The 25,358-nt window shown below is 40.2% G+C and overlaps 1 protein-coding gene across 9 annotated transcripts in view; it reads left to right on the top strand.

Moving 5' to 3' along the window:
• MPP3 (MAGUK p55 scaffold protein 3) overlaps positions 1 to 25,358 on the top strand; it is a 111,553-nt gene that overhangs the window by 46,691 nt on the left and 39,504 nt on the right. For 6 of the 9 annotated variants that reach the window (XR_012156383.1, XM_073325893.1, XM_073325892.1 and 3 more), the window contains exons 2-9: positions 12,417 to 12,535; positions 13,933 to 14,010; positions 15,996 to 16,076; positions 18,961 to 19,098; positions 20,331 to 20,412; positions 22,088 to 22,173; positions 23,491 to 23,565; positions 25,039 to 25,235. Coding sequence is in view for 8 of the 9 variants with exons in the window: in XM_073325893.1 (XP_073181994.1) it covers positions 12,417 to 12,535; positions 13,933 to 14,010; positions 15,996 to 16,076; positions 18,961 to 19,098; positions 20,331 to 20,412; positions 22,088 to 22,173; positions 23,491 to 23,565; positions 25,039 to 25,235 (856 nt within the window). In the remaining variant the exon portion in view is untranslated. Of the gene's footprint in view, positions 1 to 8,549; positions 8,659 to 11,909; positions 11,991 to 12,416; positions 12,536 to 13,932; positions 14,011 to 15,995; positions 16,077 to 18,960; positions 19,099 to 20,330; positions 20,413 to 22,087; positions 22,174 to 23,490; positions 23,566 to 25,038; positions 25,236 to 25,358 lie in introns of all 9 variants that reach the window. The other 3 variants (XM_073325895.1, XM_073325894.1, XM_073325897.1) reach the window with 2 other exon arrangements.

The following is a 25,358-nucleotide window of genomic DNA, read 5'->3' as shown; positions in this document are numbered from 1 at the left end:
TCAAGCCCTGCTTGACAGGTGTCAGTTTTTATAAGACGAACTGCTTGGTTTCTTGCAATTGCAGTTCTTTTATGTGTTTATATATCTTTTGAGTTATCTGGCTTACTGGCTATTTTAAGACAACTGTAGCTGTTGTATTTAAGCACCAAACAAGGCATCACATTATATAACTGCACTCTGAGGATTTGAATAGTTAATTTTTTTTTCAGTGCTCAAGGGGCTTCTTGCTTAATACAACAGTAACTCAGACACAAATTTTTTTTTATTTCATTACACTGTAAAACACTATACTTGAATCCCATAATTAAGTAAAAGGTTAGGTAAGCCGTGCTTTGAATTTTCTTGGTAGACAAAAGTATAATGTCTCCAAGAAACTGAAGTCCTGCTTAACAGCAGACAGTCATGCAGTTTCCAACACCCAAAATTTTATAGTTCATATGCCTTTCCTGACCTATTATAAATAGTGATTTTCTGGAAAGATGTTGAAATGCAATTGTTTTTGAAAAACAATCTATCTTGGAAAGTATGTCCTCAATACTGATGCTTCATTCCATATTTAGCCAAGTTTCCAAACCAAGTTTGGAAACTATATAAACATACTAGAGCAAAACCAATTTCTAATATAGTTCAGCCATCCAATGTGGACAGGCCAAAAAATGTCAGAATCCTATTTAAAGATTCTGTTTGGTCCACCCACACAGGCTGACTAATCTTCAGCTGGAGCAGTCCAAATTCTGTTTCTTATCCAGTATGGATAGAATTTAAAGAGTCCTCTCCCTAGGCCATGAAGCTGGTCAAACCTTCTGCCCCAATAATAACTGAGCAGGAATAAACTTAAAAATGAATTAGGGTTTTGGAGAGTGCCCAGTATGAGAGGAAGAGTGCATCTCAGTGAGTTTTTGCCTTCAGTGTTGAAACGATACACGTGTGTATTGTAATTTGTATGCTCAAAACACTAAGAGTTGCCTAAATTTATTAGTGACCTAATAGGCATAGGACTGAACCTACTAGCTGGAAACCAGTATTAGGACAAGAGGTGCTCACCAGCAAAGCCCAGGGGGAGTGCAGTTGCATTGTTAGGGTATTGACCTGGAGTTGGGAGACCTTGCTATTTCTGCCAGACCTGGTTTCCCAGGTCCAGGCTGAAATTTCTGATCAGAACGAGCGAGACCCACCCACACCAGAATACTGCAGCTAATTGCCCAGTGGTTAGAGTTCTCACATGGGATCTGGGAGCTCCTGATTCAGTCTCTGCCTAATTCAGACCAGAGACTTGAACCTCAGCCTCCCACGTCAGGTGGGCGTACCATGGATTTATTTATTATCTGTCCCTTTCCTTATTGTTCCTAATATTCTGTTAGTTTTTTTGACTGCTGCTGCATATTGAGCAGATGTTCTCAGAGAATGATCCACAATGACTCCAAGATCTCTTTCTTGAGTGGTAATGGCTAATTTAGACCCATCATTTTGTATGTATAGTTTGCATTATGTTTTCCAGTGTGCATTACTTTTCATTTATTGACACTGAATGTCATCAGCCATTTTGTTGCCCATTTACAAAGGGATCTCACAAAACTGAGTAATTCTTTGTAGTCAGTTAGGACTTAACTCTCTTAACTCTTAATTTTATATTGTTTGCAAATTTTGCCACCTCACGGTATACCCCTTTTTCTATATGTTGAACACCACAAGTCTCAGTACAAATCTCTGGGGGACACCACAATTTACCTCTCTCCATTCTGAGAACTGACCATTTATTCCTACCTTTTGTTTCTTATCTTTTAACCAGTTACAGATCCATGAGAGGACCTTCCCTCTTATTCCATGACAGCTTACTTTAATAGCCTTTGGTTAGGGACCTTGTCAAAGGCTTTTTGAAAGTCCAAGTACAATATATCCACTGGATCACCCTTGTCCACATGCTTGTTGACTCCTTAATCGAATTCCAATAAATTAGTAAGGCATGATTTCTCTTTACAAAAGCTGTGTTGACTCTTCCCCCAACAAACTGTGTTCATCTATGTGTCATTCATTCTGTTCTTTACTGTAGTTTAAATCAATTTGCCTGATACTGAAGTTAGGCTTACCAGTCTGCAATTGCCAGATTCACCTCTGGAGTTTTTTTTAAAAATTGGTGTCACATTAGCTATCCTTCAGTCAACTGGTACAGAAGCTGATTTAGGTGATAGGTTACATGCCACAGTTAGTAGTTCTGCAATTTCATATTTGTGTGAATACCATCTGGTCCTGCTGACTTATTACTGTTTAATTCATAGAATCATAGAAGATTAGGGTTGGAAGTGACCTCAGGAGGTCATCTAGTCCAACCCCTTGCTCAAAGCAAGACCAACACCAACTAAATCATCCCAGCCAGGGCTTTGTCAAGATGGGCCTTAAAAATCCCGAAGGAAGGAGATTCCACCACCTCCCTAGGTAATCCATTCCACTGATTCACCACCCTCCTAGTGAAATAGTTTTTCCTAATAGCCATCCTAGACCTAACCTAGACCTCCCCCACTGCTACTTGAGACCATTTCTCCTTGTTCTGTCATCTGCCACCACTGAGAACAGCCTAGCTCCATCCTCTTTGGAACCCCCGCTTCAGGTAGTTGAAGGCTGCAATCAAATCCCCCCTCACTCTTCTTTTCTGCAGACTAAATGAGCCCAGTTCCTTAGCTACTCCTCATAAATCATGTACCTCAGCCCACTAATCATTTTCGTTGCCCTTCGCTGGACTCTCTCCAATTTGTCCACATCCTTTCTGTAGTGGGAGACCCAAAACTGGACACTGTACTCCAGATGTGGCCTCACCAGTGCCGAATAGAGGGGAATAATAACTTCTCTTGATCTGCTGGCAGTGCTCCTACTAATGCAGCCCAATACGCTGTTAGCCTTCTTGGCAACAAGGGCACACTGTTGACTCATATCCAGCTTCTCGTCCACGGTAACCCCTAGGTCCTTTTTTGCAGAACTGCTGCCTAGCCATTCGGTCCTTAGTCTGTAGTGGTGCATGGGATTCTTCCGTCCTAAGTGTAGGACTCTGCACTTGTCCTTGTTGAACCTCATCATATTTCTTTTGGCCCAATCCTCCAATTTGTCTAGGTCACTCTGGACCACCTCAGTGTATACCCTAACACTCTGGACCCTACCCTCCAGCATATCTACCTTCCCCCCCTCAGCTTATTGTCATCTGCGAACTTGCTGAGGGTGCAATCCATCCCATCATCCAGATCATTAATGAAGATGTTGAACAAAACCGGCCCTAGGACTGACCCCAGGGACACTTTGCTTGATACTGGCTGCCAACTAGACATCGAGCCGTTGATCACTACCTGTTGAGCTTGACCATCTAGCCAGCTTTCTATCCACCTTATAGTCCATTCAGCCAATCCATACTTCTTTAACTTGCTGATAACAAATTTATCAGTTTGTTCCCAAACCTCCTCTGTTGATACCTAAATCTGGAACAATTCCTCAGATTTGTCACCTAAAAAGAATGGCTCAGGTGTGGGAATCCTCCTCACATCCTCTGCAGTGAAGACCAATGCAAATATTCATTTAGCTTCTCTGCAATGGCCTTGTCTTCCTTGAATGCTCTTTTAGCACTTTGATCATCCATTGGCCCCAGTGATTGTTTGGCAGGCTTCCTGCTTCTGATGTACTTAAACAAAATTTGCTGTTGTTTTTTGGGTCTTTGGCTAGTTGCTCTTCAAATTCTTTTGTGACCTGCATAATTATACTTGACTTGTCAGAGTTTATGCTCCTTTATATTTTCCTCAGTAGGATATGACTTCCAATTTTTAAAGGACGCCTTTTTGCTGCTAATGGCTTCTTTTACTCTGTTGTTCAGCCATGGCAGCCTTTGTCCTCTTACTATTATTTTTAATTTGGGGTATACATTTAATTTGAGCCTCTATTATGATGCTTTAAAAAAATTTCCCTGCTGCTTGCAAGCTTTTCACTCTTGTGTTCCCTTTAATTTCCATTTAGTTAGCTTCTTCATTTTTGTGTAGTTCATCTTTCTGAAGTTAAATACCACTGTGGTGGTCTTCACTCCCCTCCCCCATATGTTAAATTTAATTTTATTACGGTCGCTATTACTGAGCGGTTCAGCTGTATTCACCTCTTGGACTAAATCCTGTGCTCCTCTTAGGACTACATCATGAATTGCCTCCCTTTGTGGATTCCAGGACTGTCTGCTCCAAGAAGAGCAGTCATTATTGGTGCTTTTCAAAAATCTTTGAGTGTTATAAAGTTTAGTCGTCTGAATCTAATTATACGGCAATATCCGGGAGTAACAATGGCCACGTACCCTGCTTCCCAAACTGGACATCCCAGATAAACAACTTCCTTACTGTTGAAAAAAACTCATCCTGACCTTTTTTTGTGCTGTATTCTGAAAGTCAGCAGACTCTGGCTAAAATGTAAATGCTGCCCAGTACTTAACATGGCAACTGACAGAACCTCAAACCATGAACTATGAAAACTGTTCAGTCAATGAATTACACTAATGTACACAAACATAGCATTTAGCTCCATATGTTCAATACTGCTTGAGCAGAAAAAGTGATTTGCTATATTACCAGTTCCTATAACAATCAGAGTTGAATTGAACTGATATTATTTTGTTCAGCCCTCAAAAGTTAAAAGATCTTGTAAATGTTTAGGTTCCTGATTACAGGTGTGTGTCTTCAAAAGCAAACAAGTGTACCTTCATGATCTTTATATAAAACATTTTGAGTCAGTAGTTAGGGTAATGCTCAAAACATCAATTTTCTAATGTAGAGGTTAGAAGTTTTTTTTTTTTTTCATGTAGTTTGTGTGGTGGTTCTTAATAGTCACTCAGTATTTTAACTGGATTTTATAGCTAATATTTATTAGTGCCTTATCTCGTTGATATCAGTTATAATTTTAATTTGTAACATACTCTTGGAGAGAGATGTTCAATATACCGTATATATTTTAACATGCTGGTTTATATACAGTATGTGAAACTTTACTGATTTGGGGTGAAATTGATTAGCACCTCAATGACAGACTGCAAAATGTTCCGCAGCATGCCAAAGAGAAGAATCTGAAACTGAACAAGAAATAAATTCCAGATTTCACTGAATGAGTAGAACACACACTCAACAAAGGAGTTTAGTTGGGCCAAAGAAAGATGGTGGCAACTGTACAAATGAAGACTCCAAAACAAAGAAACCTTAAAGATTCATGGGCATATTAACCTAAGCATATTGATCCCAAATTTGGTAAGTGCTCCACTCCCAATGCTGAGTGAGGATAGTTGAGAATGACAAAAAGATGACTGACAAAACAAGAGCTTTTGAGAATAAAAATAACTTGTTACAGTCACATCTTCACTCAAATACTCTGAGATCAGCAAAGAACCTATGGTCTCAGTTGATGTAAACTAACATGGGTAAGGAGCCTGTCCTGCAAGATCAAGCACTTGCTTCTAATGCATTGGCTAACCTAAAATAGAACTGTGCCCATACTGAAAAGAAAAGCTAGCAATTGTTTCAGGTAGTGAGCTGTTTCATTAATGTTTATGGGAGAAATAAGGCTAGGTAGAAACTGATCATAACCAATCACAATACAGAAATTATTGCCCAAAACACTGCCTAGACTTAAAAAAAATGATCACTAAACTTCTTGTCCAATGTGAAATGCGGGCCTGGAAAGGCCTTCTTATACCAGACATGTTTTCAAAGGAGTTTGAAGTAAAGATTCACACAACCCATTTCCAGAACAGTATTTGAGAAGCTAAAACAAGAAACACAAAATGCCTCAGCTGAGCCTTACAACAACCTCAGAGAATAAATTTAAATTGATGACCTACAGACTTATCCCAGTCACCTCCAACCATACTTTTTTGTGGGTACTGTAGAGATTAAATTGTTGCATTTGATGGATTTCTCTACCGATGACATGTCATAATACTTACAGCAGGAGGCAAGAATCAATATTTAACATTGTAAGAATATCATAATATATATCACAATTCTTTATTAGGTCACCAGTTCTGAAGATTATGGGCATGGCAAAAAACTTGGTACCAACCTCTTGAACCAGACAGTTAAGCCTGAAGTAGTTACAAGCAGCAGTATGCCAGCAAACTAAAACAGAATGCCAAACAGGATATCATTATTGCAAGTGAAAGAGAAGGTTAGATTTAAAACAAAGTGGCTGGTGACTTGCTAAGGTAACACCTATATTATTTGGACCAAGATCATGCATCACACCCACTTTATAAATTGTAACAATGGAGGTCTGCATCCCAATTAACAAAACATACTTTGGAGGAAACTCTTAGCATTCACTATTGATACTGTAAGAGGCAGGATATTGGGCTAGAGGGACTACTGGACAACATTAGAGCTCAATCCTGCAAGGTGCTGAGCGCTCTGGGTATGATTCAGCAAAGTGCTTAAAGCATACTGTATGTTGAGCCTCAAGCACATGAATAGTCCCCATTGACATTAATGAGACCACTTGGTTTTATCTAATACATAACCTTTGCCTGCATTAATGCTTAATTTGATATTGGAAAATGAGGGAGGTTATTCAAATGATTGTACCTTGACAGCCTGTTATTGGAACTATGTAGAAAAAGGAAAGTTTAAAAAAGGATTGACTACAATATTTTCTGTGGATTTAAATAAAAATAAATTGGCTTAACATAGCATGACAAACTTAATTATAAGGAACATTTTCCACATACAGTAATTCACCCTCTGCAGGGCATTATATAATTAATCTGCAGAGCATAAAAACAAATTTAGGTATAAAAAATCCCTAGTGCTTTCCCCTAGGTTAGTAGGGGGGATATCTAGTTTGTTTTAATAAAATAACCAGATTCAGTGCACTGTCTAAAGAAGTGAAATTCTTTGCAAGTTATGTCATACATTTTTCGTTATGATTATTTGTGACAATGTGCTCAGCCCTGTGGAAGGCACAGATGTTGAGACCAGACTCTGCCCTAGAGAGTTTACAGTCTAGATTTGGTCTGCATTGTCTGAACAAACCTAAACAGCAGCAAGGAACTCCCAGGTCATGGGGGGTGGGGGAGACTTATTTCTAGTTTATTGAGCTACTGTTGGAATTTTGCAAAACTAACATGCTTCCTAGGGGATCTTATTTTTCTATAGTTGTAGTAGACTCCTGACTTTCTGGTTTTTCTCCCTCTTTGCTAAATTCATAACTCTGACCCACAGCTCACCCATTGTTTGTTTGTGACACTGACTGAATCCACTAACTACATGCAAGTGAAGTTAAATGAAGTTTCAGCCCGGTCTGTATTCATGAGCTTGAGAGAACTGAGATAAAGTTTTCTTTGAATGGTAATACCCAGATGGACTAATTAGACATTTCAAAGCAGAAAGGAATGCAAACGCAAATACTATTTTGAGATTAATATCACAGAGAGTAAAGTCACTTCTATAAAATCCTGGGGGAGCTGGATACACTGACATAAACTGACAAATGCCACCAAGCAATAAGAAAATGAACTATTTGAGGATGCAATCTTCATAAACAATATTTAGATGAGAGGCAACACATTGAAACTACTTTCACATGACACTGGAATGAAAGAGGCAAGTTGCGGGAGGTAATATCTTTTATTGGACCAGCTTCTGTTGGTGAGAGAGACAAGCTTTCCAGCTGCATACTGGAGTGAAACTTTGTGACCTGTCCATAATGACTTTGCCAAATAAGACATGTAGTGTGCAAAGATTAAAGGATAAAGGGCTTTTTTCTTAGCAACCTTTGAGTGCTGTTGCATATTTCTCTGCAAAGCATATTTTAATTAATTTTACAAGAGTAAAGTACAAAGATTGTTTTGGAACCCCCAATCCGTTTACAACTCTCAATAATGGGTGTTTTGTCTTGAATGTATGATCTCAAGAGGCAGAGTAACTGTTGCTATTTGAAATTGAGAAATTGTTCACTAGTGGAAGGGGAAGCATAATACAGAAAAGAAATAACAGAGGTGTACAATGAAGTAGCCCTGCTCTAATTTATGCTACCTTCTCCTCTAAGAGCCAGAAATAATTGACTTCAATGAGAGTTGCACCTGCTTATGCCTGGACCCAAAACTGTTCCTACAGAATGCAAAACTGATATATGATGGCAGCTCTCTCCTCCTGCTCCCACCAAGTGTTTAAGTCCCTTCTGGTCCTCCCCTCCTATAGCATGCTCCTGCTGCCCCATCACCTCCTAGCCACTTATCAGTTTTCCCCTCTGTGGTATTCCTAAAGTGCCTAAAATTGTGGACTAATAAGCAGAGGAGCTCGAACAGGCATGGAAATGGCTATTTTCTGGATTATGCTGCATCAGAGAGCTGTGCAACACCTTGGCAAAAAGATATTATGTTACTATTTGTAAGGCCACATAACTTCATTGCACATTGGACCCTAATCATATTTAGCCCAAGCAACCTACTAAAGAAGGATGCACTAAAATGAAAATGCTAGCATTATACAGGATAATAAAATATCTGTATGTCAGAGATACTTGACTTCAGACATTATCTTTCCTTATTTCAGGATTGTTTCTGAATCACAGTCCTGCAAGAAGAAAATCATTTTGGTTTAAGTTGAACATTTGTCTCTAGCATTAAGACAACAGCTATGCCAGTGCTATCAGAAGATTCAGGTAATTGGTCTGCATGCTTTCAATTTAAGAATGGCTGAAATCCTAGTATGTTCTCACACAAAGCACTATCTGTAATTTAATTTGTTAAACTAGAGTTGAGAATGTACACATTTATTTCCCATCAATGCAATTACTAAAAATCAAGGATATCACAGTATGAGTGGGACTGGATAAAGAGATGGATTTCAGGAGGAACATAGTTTGGTGACACACCTGGAGTTCAGTAATGTAATCTGGTGGCCAGGCTCCTACTGGACAAACATAGGCCTGTCAGCATATAGCACTGTTGTCTATGCATACATAATAATGATAATTTTCCTACAGTTCTGATACTTTTTATGTCACTTCTTGCTAACAAAATAAATAGCACCTGTTGTGACAATATTAGCAGCGTCAGTTAATAGGAGCTGACAGATCATGGCATATCTATCCATCAGCTCAGTTGGTGCAGACTTCTAAAAACATTATTTCATTAGCTAGCATAATGGGTTTCGGGAAGGCAGCATGCAAACGTCCGGTATGGTATTTCTTTCCCCTTCCTGTGTCTCAACTTACCTTTCTGCTATGGTACAGACCAGAGCTTAGTCTTCAGAACTCTGTCTACATATATTGTCCAGAATTAAATCAGATAGGAGAGTGACAATCTCTAAAGGAAAATGTTTACTAAATCTCTGAATATATGAATGCTTAAGAGTTTACTTATTACTTTAAAGATAAACACATGCAGGATTTTTTCCCCTAAGTTTAGTACTTGATACTATCACAAATTGAAATGCACATATCTGTGTACACTTCCCTAGGAGTCTTCTCTAGGAGGATTTACCTTTCTGTCTGTGGAACGGTGTCCAAACCCTTTGTAGGACACACAAGCGCCTCAAAGTCTGGGAAACAAGTGATAGCTCCACAGTCTCTTTCAAACTCCCTTTGAATCTCTGCAGCAACAGTCTGCAATTTGCACAGCCTGCAGAAATTCTAATGTTCTTCTCCAGTGAGGTAAAGAAGCCTGCAATCTGAATCTAAAACTGGCAAAAATCCCTGGACTGTAGTCCTCACAGCACATCATCCTTGCGTTTGCACTGTTTCACCACTGAGTTTTTCATGGCTCCCATTCTTCCGATTTATAAATTCCTCCTCCTCCTCCTTCTTCCATTAGTTCCACTCTCAGAGCATGTCCTGCCAGCCTGCTTGCCTACAATGGAAATCACATTCAAACAGCTAATGGACTGCAGACTTACTAGAGCTAGGGAGGGTGACTCTGCTGGCTGGGCCAGAATCATCAAGAAACTGGGTAGGGTGGGCACTAGGTGTACCCATTAGCTGTTTGAATGAGATATGTCTATATTGCAAGTGGAAGCTTGCCTCCCAGCCCAGGTTGGCAGACCTATGCTAGCTTTACTTGAGGTAGTGTGCTAAAAATAGCAGTATGGGTGTTGCTGCATTGGTGGTAGCTCAGGCTAGTCACCTGAGCTCAAACCTAGAGGGTTGGGTGGGCTTGCACTCCGGTTGCTAGCTCAAGCTGCAACCCCGCTGCAACGTCCACACTGCTATTTTTAGCATGCTCTCAAGCAGAGTTAGCACAAGTCTATCTGGGAAAGGAGGCATGCTGTCAGCTGCAGTGTAGTCATTCCCACAGAGTCCCCCCTTGCCTGATTCTTTAGTGGTTATTGATTATTATTAATTTCCCAGTAATTACTAATTCAAAGAGTTGGGGATCATGGGGTTTTAGTCCCAGAATCAGGCACAACAGAAGCAAAGTTATCAAGTTCGGGTTTCCCAACCCGACACTGATGTGCACAACAGTGACACTCACTCTGAGGGCAAAGCAAAACTTTACTCATTGGGCTAATAAAACTACTTAAAGACACAACTGCTCCAAACCCCATACAAAGATAGCAGTAATATAAAGTGACACTGATATTTTTTACCGTTCCTTACATATACTCACAACCTTAGGAATCTGGTGGTAAGAGACAAGCAGTCATCTCCTCTGTCCCTGGCATGCCAAATAAGTTCGATGGTCCAGATCTCTTTGACATGGTGGTCTGGTCTATTATAGGGCCTGATATTTTCCATGAATATTCATACAAATGCTCATCTTCCTTTGCCCATATTGAACTTCTTCACCCTAATAATGTTGAGGTATCCTTATCCTATATTGGTTAGTATATTAATTATTTTAACTTATCATGTACATTAGTTTGTTGCCAAGGCAAGTCCATGGTTAAGCATCTGCCAGCATTTTTATCCTAAAATATTCAAGCCTAGTATCAGTTCAGTGTTCCTGGTATTGTTTTGTACAAACTCCCCCCTCCAGCACAATGTTCCCAGTTCCCCAAAACTCAGGGTCACTGTTGAGCAACTTACTTATGCTAAGGCTCATAGGCCTCAAAGACTTATGCTAATTGCCTAAGGGAATGCCTTACAGGATATAGGCCTGTAGGTTCCTTGCGTTACTGCTAACTTGAATGCTAAGCTAGCTCTGTGGGTAACTCCTCCACACAAAAAATGCCACCCACCTGCCTCAACAGAGGGGGACTTTGATGGGGCCAGCGGTGAAAGGGGACAGGCCCAGCAGTGAGGAAGGGAGACACTTGCTGAGAAACACCAAGTGTCTTCTCCCCTGGGAGTCAAGCATCCATTGGCCAGTTGTGGGGATGGGTGCAGCTTATCCAGCATTTCCCACCTCCCAGGGTTTAACCTGGAGGGGCCCTGTGGTACTTCTTTTGGCTCCATTCCAGGTGGGATCTTTTTGCTTTCCTCGCAGCACCTTCAAGCCATAGTGGTTAAGTAGGAATGTGCTCAATACCTAATTGTGGTACTTGGGTTGAGTTGTTTGTTCGTTGCAACTTGGGGCCAGTTTCCAGTGCAGTTAAGAGAATAACCAACGGTTCCCAGAGCTAAAAAACCTGGGATTTTGGTGATGGGCCTTGGGCTCATGGGATAGGGTAAGACCTTTTGCCCTTTTGCAAGCTGAGATCCCCTCCCTTCTGCGCCCTCTGTCTCTTTCATGGGGTGGGGGTGGGTCTAGGATTCAGAGACAGCTGAGTCCTGCCAGATTGGCAGAGGAAACCTGTAACTTGGGGTAGGTTTATATGGTAAGGAGCCCTGTAACCCTTACACTGAAACAAATTAAATGCCTGGTACAGGACAGTATGAGTAATGAGTGGGTAGTGTCCCCCTCCCCTGTGTTAAAGTTTAATAAAAGTTGTGACCTTCCACTTAATTCCATGTATGTGTTTATCTTTTTGCAGCTGTGTCCACATCAACAAAAGATGGATCCTTCATACTATTTCTTTCCTTATTTACACCTCTCAATGCTGCAATGCAAGCAAGTGGGTTACTCTAGCTTAGGTCCAAGATATAATGTAGATGAGTGATTGGGTATTTCAAAGAAATCTCAATGTTATTGGAATGCAGGGAAACATCAGACATAGGGAGAAAAATTTTACTAGTTGTGATTTTTACAGTCTTAGAATCAGTGGATTCTGCCTTTGCTGGTTTTGGCACATGTAGAAAATTCATGTGAGATCTGCTGTTTAAGAAGGGAGTTGAAAATCAAGAGCAATGATTGGAAATAAGATGCAACTCTCATTTAATATAATCTTATATTATATAAATCTCATATAATCTTAATTATCAGAAGCACAATTTTATTGTGCTGGTCAAATAAAATTATAAACAATGCAATAACAGAACTCAGATAAGAGATATTAGTTATCCACAAAGCTTTTGTTCTGTACATTTTGCAATTAATTTAGGATTGCATGAGACTTTGGCCCTGTTGACATCCCAGCTAAGACCTGACTCAAATCACAAAGAAGAAATGGGATTCCTTAGAGATGTCTTCAGTGAAAAAAGTCTGAGTTATCTAATGAAGGTAAATGTTTATTTCACAAAATTTCCTTTTCTTTGTGGCCTGTATTTCTCAGTATTCTTGATTTCTTTGCCACAAGGCTTACTTGTTTTTACATAGAAGAGAAAACTGAACAGAGAAAATACGTATATTAAAGTAACTTTAAATCAACAAACATGAACAATATCCTATGAAAATTACTCTTTTTTGCTTGCTCTGAAATGAAATTTCTGCCTAGTTTTGAGTGAATGTCATTTTGAAGCTGGAGAAAGCTGCCATCACTAAGAATCAGAAGGGGGGATTCTTTTGTCACATAATTGATATTTTCCTTGTTAAAATAATAATTTTCTCTATTTGGAGGTTTTTTTTGTTTTTTTTTTGTACTGTCAATTAACTAATTGATAAATGCAAGTATCAGTGCCCAGTAATGAAAACATTTGAGTATAATAATCAGAATTTTCCTTTAAACCATGGAACCTCAGTTTCACAAGATATTCTCCCATCTACAGAACTAACAGCAGCAAAAATATGAGCAGGACTATTCTGCTCTTGACATGGATCATTCATTAACACACAGGTCCCCACATTGTCGGGTGTGCCCCCCTTAGGGGGCATGGAAGAACATTGGGAGGGCATAGGGGGCATGGGCCAGCCTCCCTAGGGAGCAGGGAGGCTACACCACCCAGTTTCGGCCCTTGCTCCTGGCTTCGCCCCCAGCTTTGGCCCCCGGCTGTGTCTCCGTTCTCAGCCCTGGCTCCTGGGGAGGGGGCGGTCAGGGCTAAGTGGGGGCATGACCCTGAAAAGTTTGGGGACCACTGCATTAACACTTATGATATTTGACAAAAGAATATGCCCTTTTGATATAAAAATATGCATCATGGACTAATAAAAAGTGTCCAGAAGACTAATTTGAAGAGTACCACTATAGAATTAGTAATGCCAGTTAACACACAAGTAATATTAGAATGTTCATTTAAATCCTTTTCTTTGCTGATTTGCCATCATCACTGATGAGTATATCCACCAAAGTAGTGATTTGATCCTGCTGTAAGTCTGATCACCGAGGTCTGAATATGGGCAGAGTACTAACACATAGCTGTTAGATGATTATTTAAGGCAAAAGGCCAAAGACATTAATCAAGTCTTCTTTTTCTTCCTCCAAGCTACGCTGCGAGGGAGATTCTTTCAAAGAGGCATAAGGGATTTAGGAGCACAAATTGGGCTTTGTGCTCCTAAAACCCTCTGGCACCTTTGAAAATCTCCCATGCATTAGTTCCCTTGATGATAGTTCCTTTGGATATAGATCCTTCTGGTTTCAGCAATAGGACTTTCAGCTGATGACCTCCCATATGTTGCAGTATCAAAAAAATCAGAAATTCTTGACCTTTGTAGTCACTTACCTGAAAACACCTGTGTTTCAGATTCATGAAAAGCTCCGCCATTATGAAAGACAGAGCCCAACTCCTGTTTTACATAGTGCAGCAGCTTTAGCTGAGGATGTAAGTATGTTTGTCCAGTAAATTCTTTTTAATGTCTTAGATGCTTAAGTTACATACTAAAGAACCAAAAGTCTCCAACTGACGTTATTCTTGCCCGGACTGAACTAAAACACAACTCAGATTTTTTAAAAAAAAGTTGATTCCTGTTTCTGTTGCTACACATGACTACACAGACTCCTAAAGGAAGATTTGAGGGAGCATTTGGACAGAATTCACAGCAATTGTGACTGTGGGATTCACTGCCACAAGATATTACTGAGCCTAAGATGTTATCATAACTCAAAAAAGTATTGTCCATTTATATGGATAAAGAAAAATATCCTGAGTTATAACAGTAAATATTACAAAACAACAGCTTTGGCAAGGATATAAGTCCTCAGGTTTCAAGGTATAAATCAACCTCTAGCTAGTGGTGGTTAGCAGGAAACTTTTCCCTGGAGACAATATCTCAAGACTAGCTACTGTGTGTTTTTCCCCTCTGAAGTAGCCAGTACTAGCCACTGTCAGAGACAGGATACCAGACTAGATGGAACACTGGTCTGATCCAGTCTGGCAAGTCCTGTGTTCCATTCTTCTGCTTTAGGCAATTGTACTTTCAGCAACTTTTTACACTGAAACAAGGAAGTAAAAGAATAACTGACCTTCAAATAATTCATTTAAAAAATTGAGGTTTCCACATTTATGCTGTTAGCTTTGGAACTTAAAACACCTCTTTTAGTTTTACTGTTATTTAACAAATATATTCAATAAACTAAGTTGCATAAAACTACAGAATTCTTTCCTGTTGTTTTCCCACTAAATACACAGGTTGGAGCTATCAGTGAATAATATTGATCTTCTTGTCAGTTTTTTCCCCACCGTCATAAGGTATACAGGGCAGGCCCTGGGCCATCCCAGAGTTGTCCTCAGTGTATTTCTGGGGAAAGGGCTATAGTGTAAAAGGAGGATCTAAATCACCTTTATCCCTCCCCCCCGATCCTGGGCCAGTCCTAGTACACAACCTAGAACAGCCCCAAGGCTTCTCTAAGTTGTGCTTGGCTGCCTAGAGGCTCAAGGAGGAGTTCTGGTATCCAGGGATTGCTGAGAAGCAGGGGGCTACACACCCTACATTGATTCTGTGCCACCTGGTGGTTCCCATTCACAAAATGGGAATCCTGCAGGGGCCAGTTAAACAGTCTCTCTGGCTGCTTTGTGGTATTGCAGTAATGAGCATGGTATAAACACTGAAGAGAATGGAGAAACATCACAGCTTACATCTTTCTGGCTTAGGAAAACTTGATAGAACTCATCTGTACCCATTTATAATTGATCAGGAAGGTCACTCTTCAGTGGTACGTGAAGTTGGTCTCTGAGCCCCCCACCCCCAACATGCAATAAAAACTCCAAGGCCCATGTGTGCCACAACAACTGTTTTTCTGCATATAAAAGCCAGGGCCGGCATTAGGAGGTAGCAAGCAGGGCAATTGCTTGGAGCCCCCATGCAGTGGGGCTGGGCTTTCTGCCCTGGGCCCCTGTGAGTCTAATGCTGACCATGCTTGGTGGCCCCCCTGAAACCTGCTTACGGCCTTCCTAGGGGGTCCCAGGCTCCTGGCTGAGAACCACTGCTCTAGCTGGGGATGTAATCATGTACTGGAAAGCCTGGAAGTATTTGGAATATTTGAAATGATTTATCAGATCCCCATGACAATGTACTAGTAAAGGCTAGTTAATCAACTTAGAGTTGGTGTTGGTGTATTTGTATAGGGTTTACATCTAAAGGCCTCAATTTTTGTCCATTTTCAGGCACTACTATAATATACACATAATAAAGCAGGTTAGAGGCATGCATATCTTTCAGGATACATGCATATTTTATTGAAATTGCCTTTAAATGCATATTTCAGTTACTGTTGCTTCTTGGAAACATGACAGAAATTAACAAACGTTGACCAGAAAATCCAGTTGCAAATATATTGCCTTATGTTCTTTTGTTAATACTTTTTAAGGTAATTGAAGAGTTGCAAACTACACCAGTGAATAATGAAGAAAAAGAGCTGCTTCAGCTATTGTCAACACCACATCTTCGGGTAAAACACATACTCTTAAGCAATGCAATTCTCAGCATGATTCCCAGACAGAAAATATTGTTAAGGGCAAGTTACAACTAAGATTACCTAAGAGGAGGGGGAGACCCCAAATATGCTTCCTAAGGATTGCAGGGCTGGGGTTCTAATTCCTAGACATTTTAAGATGTGTGCAGAATCTGTCTCCTTCTGCAGATCGAGGAGACCAGGGGTTTGTGGCATGTGGGGTTCCTAATGCAGAAAGGGTCATTATCCTTCCCTCCTACATATTTTCGAAGGTGGGAGCATTGTCCCTATCTTACTGCCGCCACCAGCCCTCTGCTCACTATAATCCATCTTCACCACCACACTGCAGACCTCTTAAGTATGAATCCTGTTTGGCCTCTCTTTGTTAATCCATGGAGTTTATTATGGCTCATGACTGTTCTGAAGAATTTATTTTAACTCATCTGTCTCAGTCAGTGCAGGATCCCTGGAGCTGTGGGAGAGCATAAATTACCAGAGCTCACGTGCTATTTGGGAGAGCCCGTTTAAAATCTTAGTTACTTTAAAAACTGGACTGCAAGCAACAAAACTTTGGTTCTGTGCATTAGCGCTTGAGTAGATGAGCCCAGTGAACTGTTATTTCTCTTCTACCATTTGTTTTGTTTTTGACAGTGTTGCAAAAATAAGTTAGAAGAAGCTGTGGAGCCTCATGGTCATGACTCTATTTCAGTTGCTATTATTCAAGAACCCCTTCTCCACTTTTACTTCAGTTTGTTGAAAAGTTGTTACAGGCCCAGCTGTAACCTATTAATTTGGGGGGCGGGAGCTGGTGGATTTTATTTGGCTGCTCAATAATCATAGGACAGCAGTAATTAAATATTATAAATACAGATTTTGCATTTACAAAGCACCTTCCTTCCCTTTCAAGATTGCGATATGTTTGACAAACGTTAACTCAATTGGGCTTCTTTGGAAGCTAGTCAAGACATTTTGGCCACAAATCAAAATGTAGCGAACTATATTTTTACTGGCATGCTGCTGCCAGCCGGGGTCCCGGCCACCAGCCCCGCTCAGCCAAGCTGCCTGCCTGGGTGAATGGAACCCCAGGCCAGCAGCAGGCTGAGCGGGGCCGGCGGCCAGGAGCTGGGAGACAGAACCCCAGACTGGTGGTGGGCTGAGCGGCCCACCACTGGTCTGGGGTTCTGTCCACTGGCCCTGCTCAGCCCGCTGACGGTCTGGAGTTCCGGCTGCCGGCCCCGCTCAGCCTGCTGCTGGCCTGAGTGAACGGAATCCCCGGCCAGCAGCAGGCTTAGCAGATCTGGCGGCTGGGACCCCAGCTGGCAGGAGCTGGCGGAACCCCACACCGGCAGCAAGTGAGCTGCTACCAGTCTGGGGTTCTATCCGCCACCCAGCTCAGCTTCCTGACAATCTGGGGTTCCGGCCCCTGGCCCCTTGCCAGCCTGGGTCCCGGCCATCTGCCCCGCTCAGCCTGCTGCCACCTGGGATACCAGTTGCCAGCCCCGCTCACCTCACTGCTGGTCTGGGGTTCCAGCTGCCTGGCCCCCTGCCAGCCGGGGTCCGGGCCTCCGGCCCTGCTCAGCCCTTCTGCTGGCCTGGGGTACTGGCAGCCAGCCCAGGGCTCTGCAGGCCTTATCAAAAATTATACCACAATTAGCTTAAAAACTTGAAAACTGAATTTTTTTGTATATTACAGTAATCATTAAAAATGTATAATGTTAATAAATACATAGGTTTGATGAAACAAAGTAGTTGTACTTATGTGCCTGTGCTTAATTTGTGTTTTCAATGATTTACCTTCTAAAAGAAATCTCGCATGTCTCGCACCCCAAGAAAGGGCATCTCTCACCCCCAAGGGGTGCATGCACCCCAGGTTAAGAACCACTGCACTAAACTGATAAGATCATAAGATCTGCATTTTAATTTAATTTTAACTGAAGCTTCTTAAACATTTTTAAAACCTTGTTTACTTTACATACAAGAATAGTTTAGTTATATAATATAGACTTTTAGAGACCTTCTAAAAACGTTAAAATGTATTACCGGCATGCAAAACCTTAAATTAAAGTGAATAAATGAAGACTCTGCACACCACTTCTGAAAGGTTGCCGACCCCTGTGCTATTGAAAGTTAAATTAAAAAAAGAAAAGAAAATGTAGCCATAGAATGTGATATTATAATATACCAGTAGACTCCCAATAAAGTTGTATGGTTGGTTGTCATCTGAGCTTCCAAATATGCATTATGTGAAATATTTATTGATGTAAGACAAACCCTGTAATGCAGTCTTTCCAATTTCTTTTCTCTAATGCTAAATGCCTCTGTGGCTAGATCATTCCAGGGAAGAGCAAATGACTGGTGCAGATGAAAAGTGTAAAGGATTTGCCTGCAAAAAAGACAAAGCATTATTATACACAAAAATCTGCACAAGCAAGATCATTTTAAAGGGTGACTTGAGAAGCAGTTAAGTACTTTCTTTATCATCCCTCGCTTTCAGTTAGTGCATGGTCCTGTTCCTACTGATGTCCATAATAAAACTCCCATTGACTTTGGAGGTACAGGATCAGGCCCTTAAAGGTGAAGGGAAGAGGAAATATTCAGGATTCTTTCTTTGAGTATGCAGGTGTCTTTTTAACGCAAATTGGATCTTTAGCTTCCTTTTTCACTAAAGCAGGCAGAGCAGAAACTCATTATGTTAGCTGTGAACCTTTGTACTCTTTTAGACAAGAAATAGTTTATGCTTGCCAAGAAAATAATACATGGATTTTCACCAAAGTAGACATGCTCTTTTTGCACTGGCTCTTATGTCTGGAATAAGAGAAATGGGATCCTTCTCAATTTTGCCTGAACTATTTTAATCTTTTATTTTTTTCTTATTGTACAGGCAATGCTTGTAGTACATGATACTGTTGCCCAGAAGAACTTTGACCCAGTCCTTCCCCCTCTGCCAGACAATATTGATGATGATTTTGATGAAGAATCCGTTAAAATTGTTCGTCTAGTGAAGAATAAAGAGCCGTTGGTATGTATAGGGTACTCCTTTCGGCAGCGTGTAGAGTACATAAACTACACTCCCCCGCCCCAACATGAGTATAAATAGCAGTATAGATAATGAGGCACTGCTTAAGCTACTAGGGTAAAGATACTCGTGACCCGTCTCTATTAATTCAAGGGGTATCTCCCTGACTACACTGCTATTTTTAGCACTGTAGTGACCTGCTGCTGAAGTTTTTCCCCAGTACAGGGAAAGACTTCTGCAACAGGGAGCTGCCTGGGCCTTTTTCTGCCACAGGGAAAGACTCTCTGCTCCACCAGCGCCCTGTTGCAGGAGCCTTTCCTTGGGGCAGGGGAAGGCTCTGGTAGCTTCCTACTGCTATCCAGTATCTTTCTGCAGCAGGAGCTTTTCCCTGAGGTAAGAAAACAGGAGTGAATTTCATTCTAAGCAAAGGCTGTACCATACGTGTTTACAAGGCTTATGCAGCTATTGAATTTGGGCATCTCCTAAGGTGTACATGAAGCAACGCTCATATGAAACTGTCTCATTCAGTGAACTTTGGCAACTGAAAATGTACACAGCATAACACACTAAGCTCTTTCTTCATTTCTATAAAGTTCATTCAGTAAGTCCATGTCTCCTGGAACTTACACTGTGTAGTACAGGGTCTGACTAAATATTTCAAATTTAAATTTTTTCTTTTAAAAAAAACAAACCAGGAAATTCCATTTAAAAAAAAAAAAGCTATATTAAAGAGTCCAGAAGCAAAAGTTAAGGTTGTGCATTCAACCCCAATTCTTCCCCTTGTGCTTCTGCATTACAAAACAGTCATCACTTATATACTATTTCCCAAATACAATATACATTTTTTCAATCTTTCCTCATAGGTAGTGTTTTCTAGACCTTTAACCATTTTTATTGCTCTTTTCTGGACTCTTCCAATTCAGCCACATCTTTCCTGAAATATGGCGTCCAGAACTGGACACAATACTCCAGTTGAGGCCTAATAAGCACAGAGTAGAGTGGTAGAAGGGATTGCAGTTGTACTCACCCATCTGATTATCATATAAAAGCAGTGTCCAAACACAAGTTGGGTTGATAGCAAAATTAGTTACGAAGGAAGACAAAATTTACTTATTGTTTTCCCCATACGAAAAGACCAAATTCAATTTTTCAAAATTTAATCAGCTTTTTCATTATTTTGCCATTAAATGTGCTCTAAATAAATGCTTTATCCTGGTTTATTATTTATGTTTCAGGGTGCCACCATCAGAAGGGATGAGCATACAGGGGCTGTGATTGTAGCGAGAATCATGAGAGGTGGTGCAGCTGACCGCAGTGGTAGGTTTCTGAATAAAAGCAGTTTCAAAATACAATTTATAAACTACATTTTAAAACTTGTAAAAAGGTTCTAATAATTTCTAATGAAATCCTATGGTTACTCACCAGCAAAGCTAGCTCTTTGAATACTGACATTTACCCTACAGATATCCAAATAAATGCTTATTCAGCATGTCTCCAGTCTCCACAGGGTTAATTCCTAATATATTTGACCTTGCACTTCTTAGAGGCAGCTCTATTAGAATTTATTAAATGATCTGAATTGGGCTTGCATGGAGATTTTATACATAGCAAATAAAGTATTGAAGTGTCATTAATTTTTGTTATAATTTGTCCTATTTAATACAATAGTAATACAATCCCAATGCTAATGTATTACTATGATGAAGAAATATTAGCAAATTACAGCTTTCTTCTAGTCTCTTATTAGCATTTTTCATATTAAAATAATCTGATAAGACATTTATTGTGAAGGGGATAAAACAGTGCCATTAGCATTTCCGCTTCACATCAATAATGCACCTTTTTAATCTGATTCTCTGTAATATGGTTAATAGGATAAAAACTGCCAATAGAATGAGGAAGACTAGTCTCAAATTTTGACTTAAAAAAGCCTCCTTGCTTTTTTTTTTTTTTTTTTTTTTTTACTTTTAACCCAGAACCTTGGTGTGCTTTCAGCTCCGAATACTGTTGATGTAACACACCAAGGCTACTGTGCTGACCCTTTTCAAAGAACTTCTAAATATTCTTTTGTAGAAATACCAGTTTGAAATAAGAGTGTCTACCCAGTTATCCTATTGTTAGTACTAAGTCTTCCTGTAAAAGGTAGACGTCAGCGAAGAAATAAGGTCATTTGTATTTTACATAAATCAGTAAGACATACTAAATGTTTATGTGTGGACCCATAGTGATTGTGAGCCATATCATTCTGTCCAGTTCTATGCAGAACTTCCCACTGGCGTCATTGGGAATTCCACTTTAAAACAGATGGAGAGAGATGTTCCTCTGGTATGATCGAGAGCTGCTGGCTGTTTGTTTTGTTGTGAAATTCTAGTATGGTCAGTAACTAGTGCTGACATTACTAGGAGTACAAAACTGGACTGCATGAGCAAAGCTAAACCCTTTATGGTTCGCTCTAGGTTATAGTTTCAAAATTTAGCCCATTAGACTTTCCGAGACCATGCTGTGTAGAGCTGTCTATAAATAGCTCACAGCAGCAGAGGCCTTTCAGCATGAAGAATTAGCAGCTTATCTTCTAATTCTATAAGAGTTGTCCATCTTTGCAAGTCAATTCCAGTATAATGTCCGAAGTGCAGACAGGGGATTCAGACACAGATGCAGTGTACCAAAACAGCTTGGTAAAAATGGTCCCTCATTGCAGGTCCAGTACACAGACAGTGTGGTTAGACACTAAGCTTCCTCCTGACCATTACCATGGGACACATGGTTTGCAGTGTCCTCTCTCTCCCCATTGCCATTTTAGGTGATTTTTAGGGTTACTGTTGAAGAATGCCAGGTAGTGTGAGGGCAGGAGACTGTAAGGTGCAATGTTGGCAGAGTACAGGACTAGTATGGAAAGTCATGACGTACATACGGTTAACATGGGTGTGGGTAATAGGTGAGCAGCAGCTTAGCAGGCTAAGTATTAGTTCTAATATAGTTATTTTGTTTTTAGGTCTTGTCCATGTTGGAGATGAGCTAAAAGAAGTCAATGGGATTGCTGTGCTTCACAAACGACCAGAAGAAATTAGTCAGATTTTGGTCTGCTCTTATTTTTACTTTGAGATCTATTATTACCAAGTAGGCTTGTTAAAGCAGTAGCTAGGTGACCCTTGTCCCTCATTTAATAATATTACACAGGTATAACTGAGGACAGAATTGGGCTGTCTTTACAATGTGCTTATGAATTTATTCCAGCTTATGAATTTATTCCAACTGTTTATAATCAAATAAATAACTTTCAGTTTTAAAGTTAAGAAAGTTGCATGAAACTTCGAGTTTGATTCTGAACATGATGAATATGATAACCTAGGTTATCTATGGCTCTGACCAAGAGCTTCTCTTTTATGATTGGTTCATGACATGAGAATCGCAGATTAAAAAAATATATCCTTAAAATATATGCAGTGTATTCATAATGTGGAGTGCTAGGGAGCTGAACGAAGCCTCATCTCAGAGGCATGGGTCTCATGTAGGCTTCCTGCACAGCTGCAAACCTCTCTCCTCACCCCCTATGACATTAACACATTCTTGCTTAAATCCCTACTCAGACCCTCCTGTTCTCAAGCCCTGCGTATGTCTACCCCTTCACATACCTGCTCATCTCCACAAGGCCCCTGCCCCAAGAGAACCTTCTCTCCCACCGCTCTCGTATCCCCTCTTGTGCCTTGGCTCATCATGGTCTCTGTGAGGAATGAAGCTGATGGGTCAGGGAGGCAGATGGAACTGCTTTGATCAGCCAACCAGCTAATTTTGTTTTACATCAAAACGGTTTTGCTGACTAAAGGGAATAGCTGTGTTTAAAGTTTCAAAAGTGGCCTATATGTGAGATGAAGTTAGAATGTGTGTGAAGTATAGAGTTTCTGGGGACAGTAGTTATTTAACTAGACGGACTTGAAAAAAATATATAGAAAACATGACAAAACCTTTTTGAATTTTATCTGCAAAAATTAGTCAATATTGTACTTTAAAAAGACAGACTGTTCTATCCTGTGGATTGTGTCTAAATTGGAAACTAAATGTAATAATTAAATATGAAGAGAGATTTTTTAGTGCAAGCCTCAATATAGGCTTAGCTTGGGAGTCACTATACAGGTCTCCATAATTAAGAGGATACTGCACAGGGTAACACATACAAGGGATAAAAAGGAACAGAATATACACTTGACATCTTTGGGGCATCATGGTAACTACCATAAAGCTAAAAAAGTGTCTTTTCAAAGTTGAATGCCTTGGTTTGGCATGTGAAGGCTGAGATGATCAGACAATTCACTGGCACCAGAAACTGAATCAGAGTGTGCTGCAGCGTTTCTTTGTACTATTTCAATTGAAAGAAATGTATTTTTCTCTTTTTCTCAGGCTCAGTCTCAGGGATCAATAACATTAAAAATAATTCCGGCCATCAAAGAAGAAGATCGTCTGAAGGACAGCAAGGTATGAAACCCATCTGAAATCTCTCTTTAAAAATAAATAAATAAATAAAAAATCTAGGGCATAGTTCTGCAGTTCTTGTGCATGGAAGACTCTTGCTGATTTCATTGGGAAATACCAATTGCAAAATGAGACCCTAAATTGATTTATATCTAAAGGAATAATATGGTACTCTCAGAAAGAAAATTTTTGCTAAACAGAAATAATTTGGAAGATTCCAGGCTGCATATGAACACTAATTTTGCGACAAGCTACGGTACAAATCTACTCTGTGCTAGCCTGTCGCACATGAAGTGGCCATGTGGACCTTGCTGCTGTGCACTCAAAGTTTCTTTGTGCACTTTAATTTACACCAATTTCAAAGTGCACAGTAGAACATGTAGTGCACAACAGGCTAGAATGGGTAGATTTACACTTTATCTTACCACAAACTAAGGGTCTGGTTAACTCTTGATGCATCTTCCCTTGTAGCATTTCCAATATCTAGCATTTTCTCTTGCTCCATAAAACCAAAACTCTTATCCAGGTCTGCACCATCTCTCACCTTGAGAACTGTAACCACCTCCTCTCTGGCCTTCTTGAAATCCACTCAAGTCAAAATGCTGCTGCCATTTTCCTTGCACATAGCTTTGACAGTGTTACCCCACTAACTCTGAGGTCCCTTCACTGACTCCAACTTCTTCACTGCATAAATGCAAACTTCAGGTCCTCCCCTTCAAAACTCTTCATGACTAAACCTCCTGTGTTCTTACCCAGTTGTCTATATTGGTCATGAACCAGCCCAACAATTGCAGTCTCCAGTGTCTGCTAATCCTTTTCAAGGACTCCTTCCTGGCAGCTCCACATGCATGGAGTACCCTCTCATAATCAATTCACAAATCCACTTTTAGATCCTTTCAAATATATTTCAAGCTCCATTTCTCTTATGACCATAGTAAGATGCCTAATAATGACTGGCAGGTTGCATGCTACAGATTCTTCTAAATCTGGTGTCCATTTGTGTAGTACAAAAAAAGTTTTGTAGATACTGAATCGCATAACTTTTATAAATAAATAGCTAATCTACACAAACTTGTGTTTCCATTACTGTTACCATATCGCCCCCTCCCTAGCCCCTCTCCTTATTTTCCCTCTAGCCAGTTGTTATATTTTGTCCTTATTTAGACAAAGATGGTTTCAGTTAGGACTGTCTGAGTAGATGTTTGTGCAGTGCCCAGTGCAGTGAGGCCCCGGTCCTTCTTTGGGCCTTGGTGTGCTACCACACTACTTCTTTTTCCTAGGTACTATCAAAGTCACATTTTCTACAGTAGTGAGCAAATCAAATTTGTATGTAAGTGTAGCTTGATACTCCTCCACTTCAGTATGAAACCACATATAATCTGTATAATATTTAGGGATGTGGAAATGCCATTTTAAAAGTGCTTTAAAATTCTACATGGGACAAACGGCAAAGAGTATGTTATTTTTTTCTTAAAGGTATTTATGAGGGCACTCTTCTGCTATAATCCAAAAGAGGACAAAGCCATTCCCTGTCAGGAGGCAGGATTGCCATTTAAGAGAAGACACATCTTAGAAGTTGTGAGCCAGGATGATCCAACATGGTGGCAAGCAAAGCGTGTTGGTGATACCAACCTCAGGGCAGGATTGATCCCTTCAAAACAGTTCCAAGAAAGGTTTGTCAGTGAAAGTTATAGGATGATACATTCATTAATCATAACCATAATGTTATATTATTTTTGTGGTGCTTTTAGTGCTTCAGCACTTTGTTTGGGGACATTCCTGTCATAAAATAAGAA

The sequence above is a fragment of the Lepidochelys kempii genome, chromosome 27 (assembly GCF_965140265.1).
Source record: "Lepidochelys kempii isolate rLepKem1 chromosome 27, rLepKem1.hap2, whole genome shotgun sequence".
NCBI classification, from domain to species: Eukaryota; Metazoa; Chordata; order Testudines; family Cheloniidae; genus Lepidochelys; species Lepidochelys kempii.
Note: the sequence above shows the minus strand (reverse complement) of the source record. Positions and strands in the feature narration are given on the sequence as shown.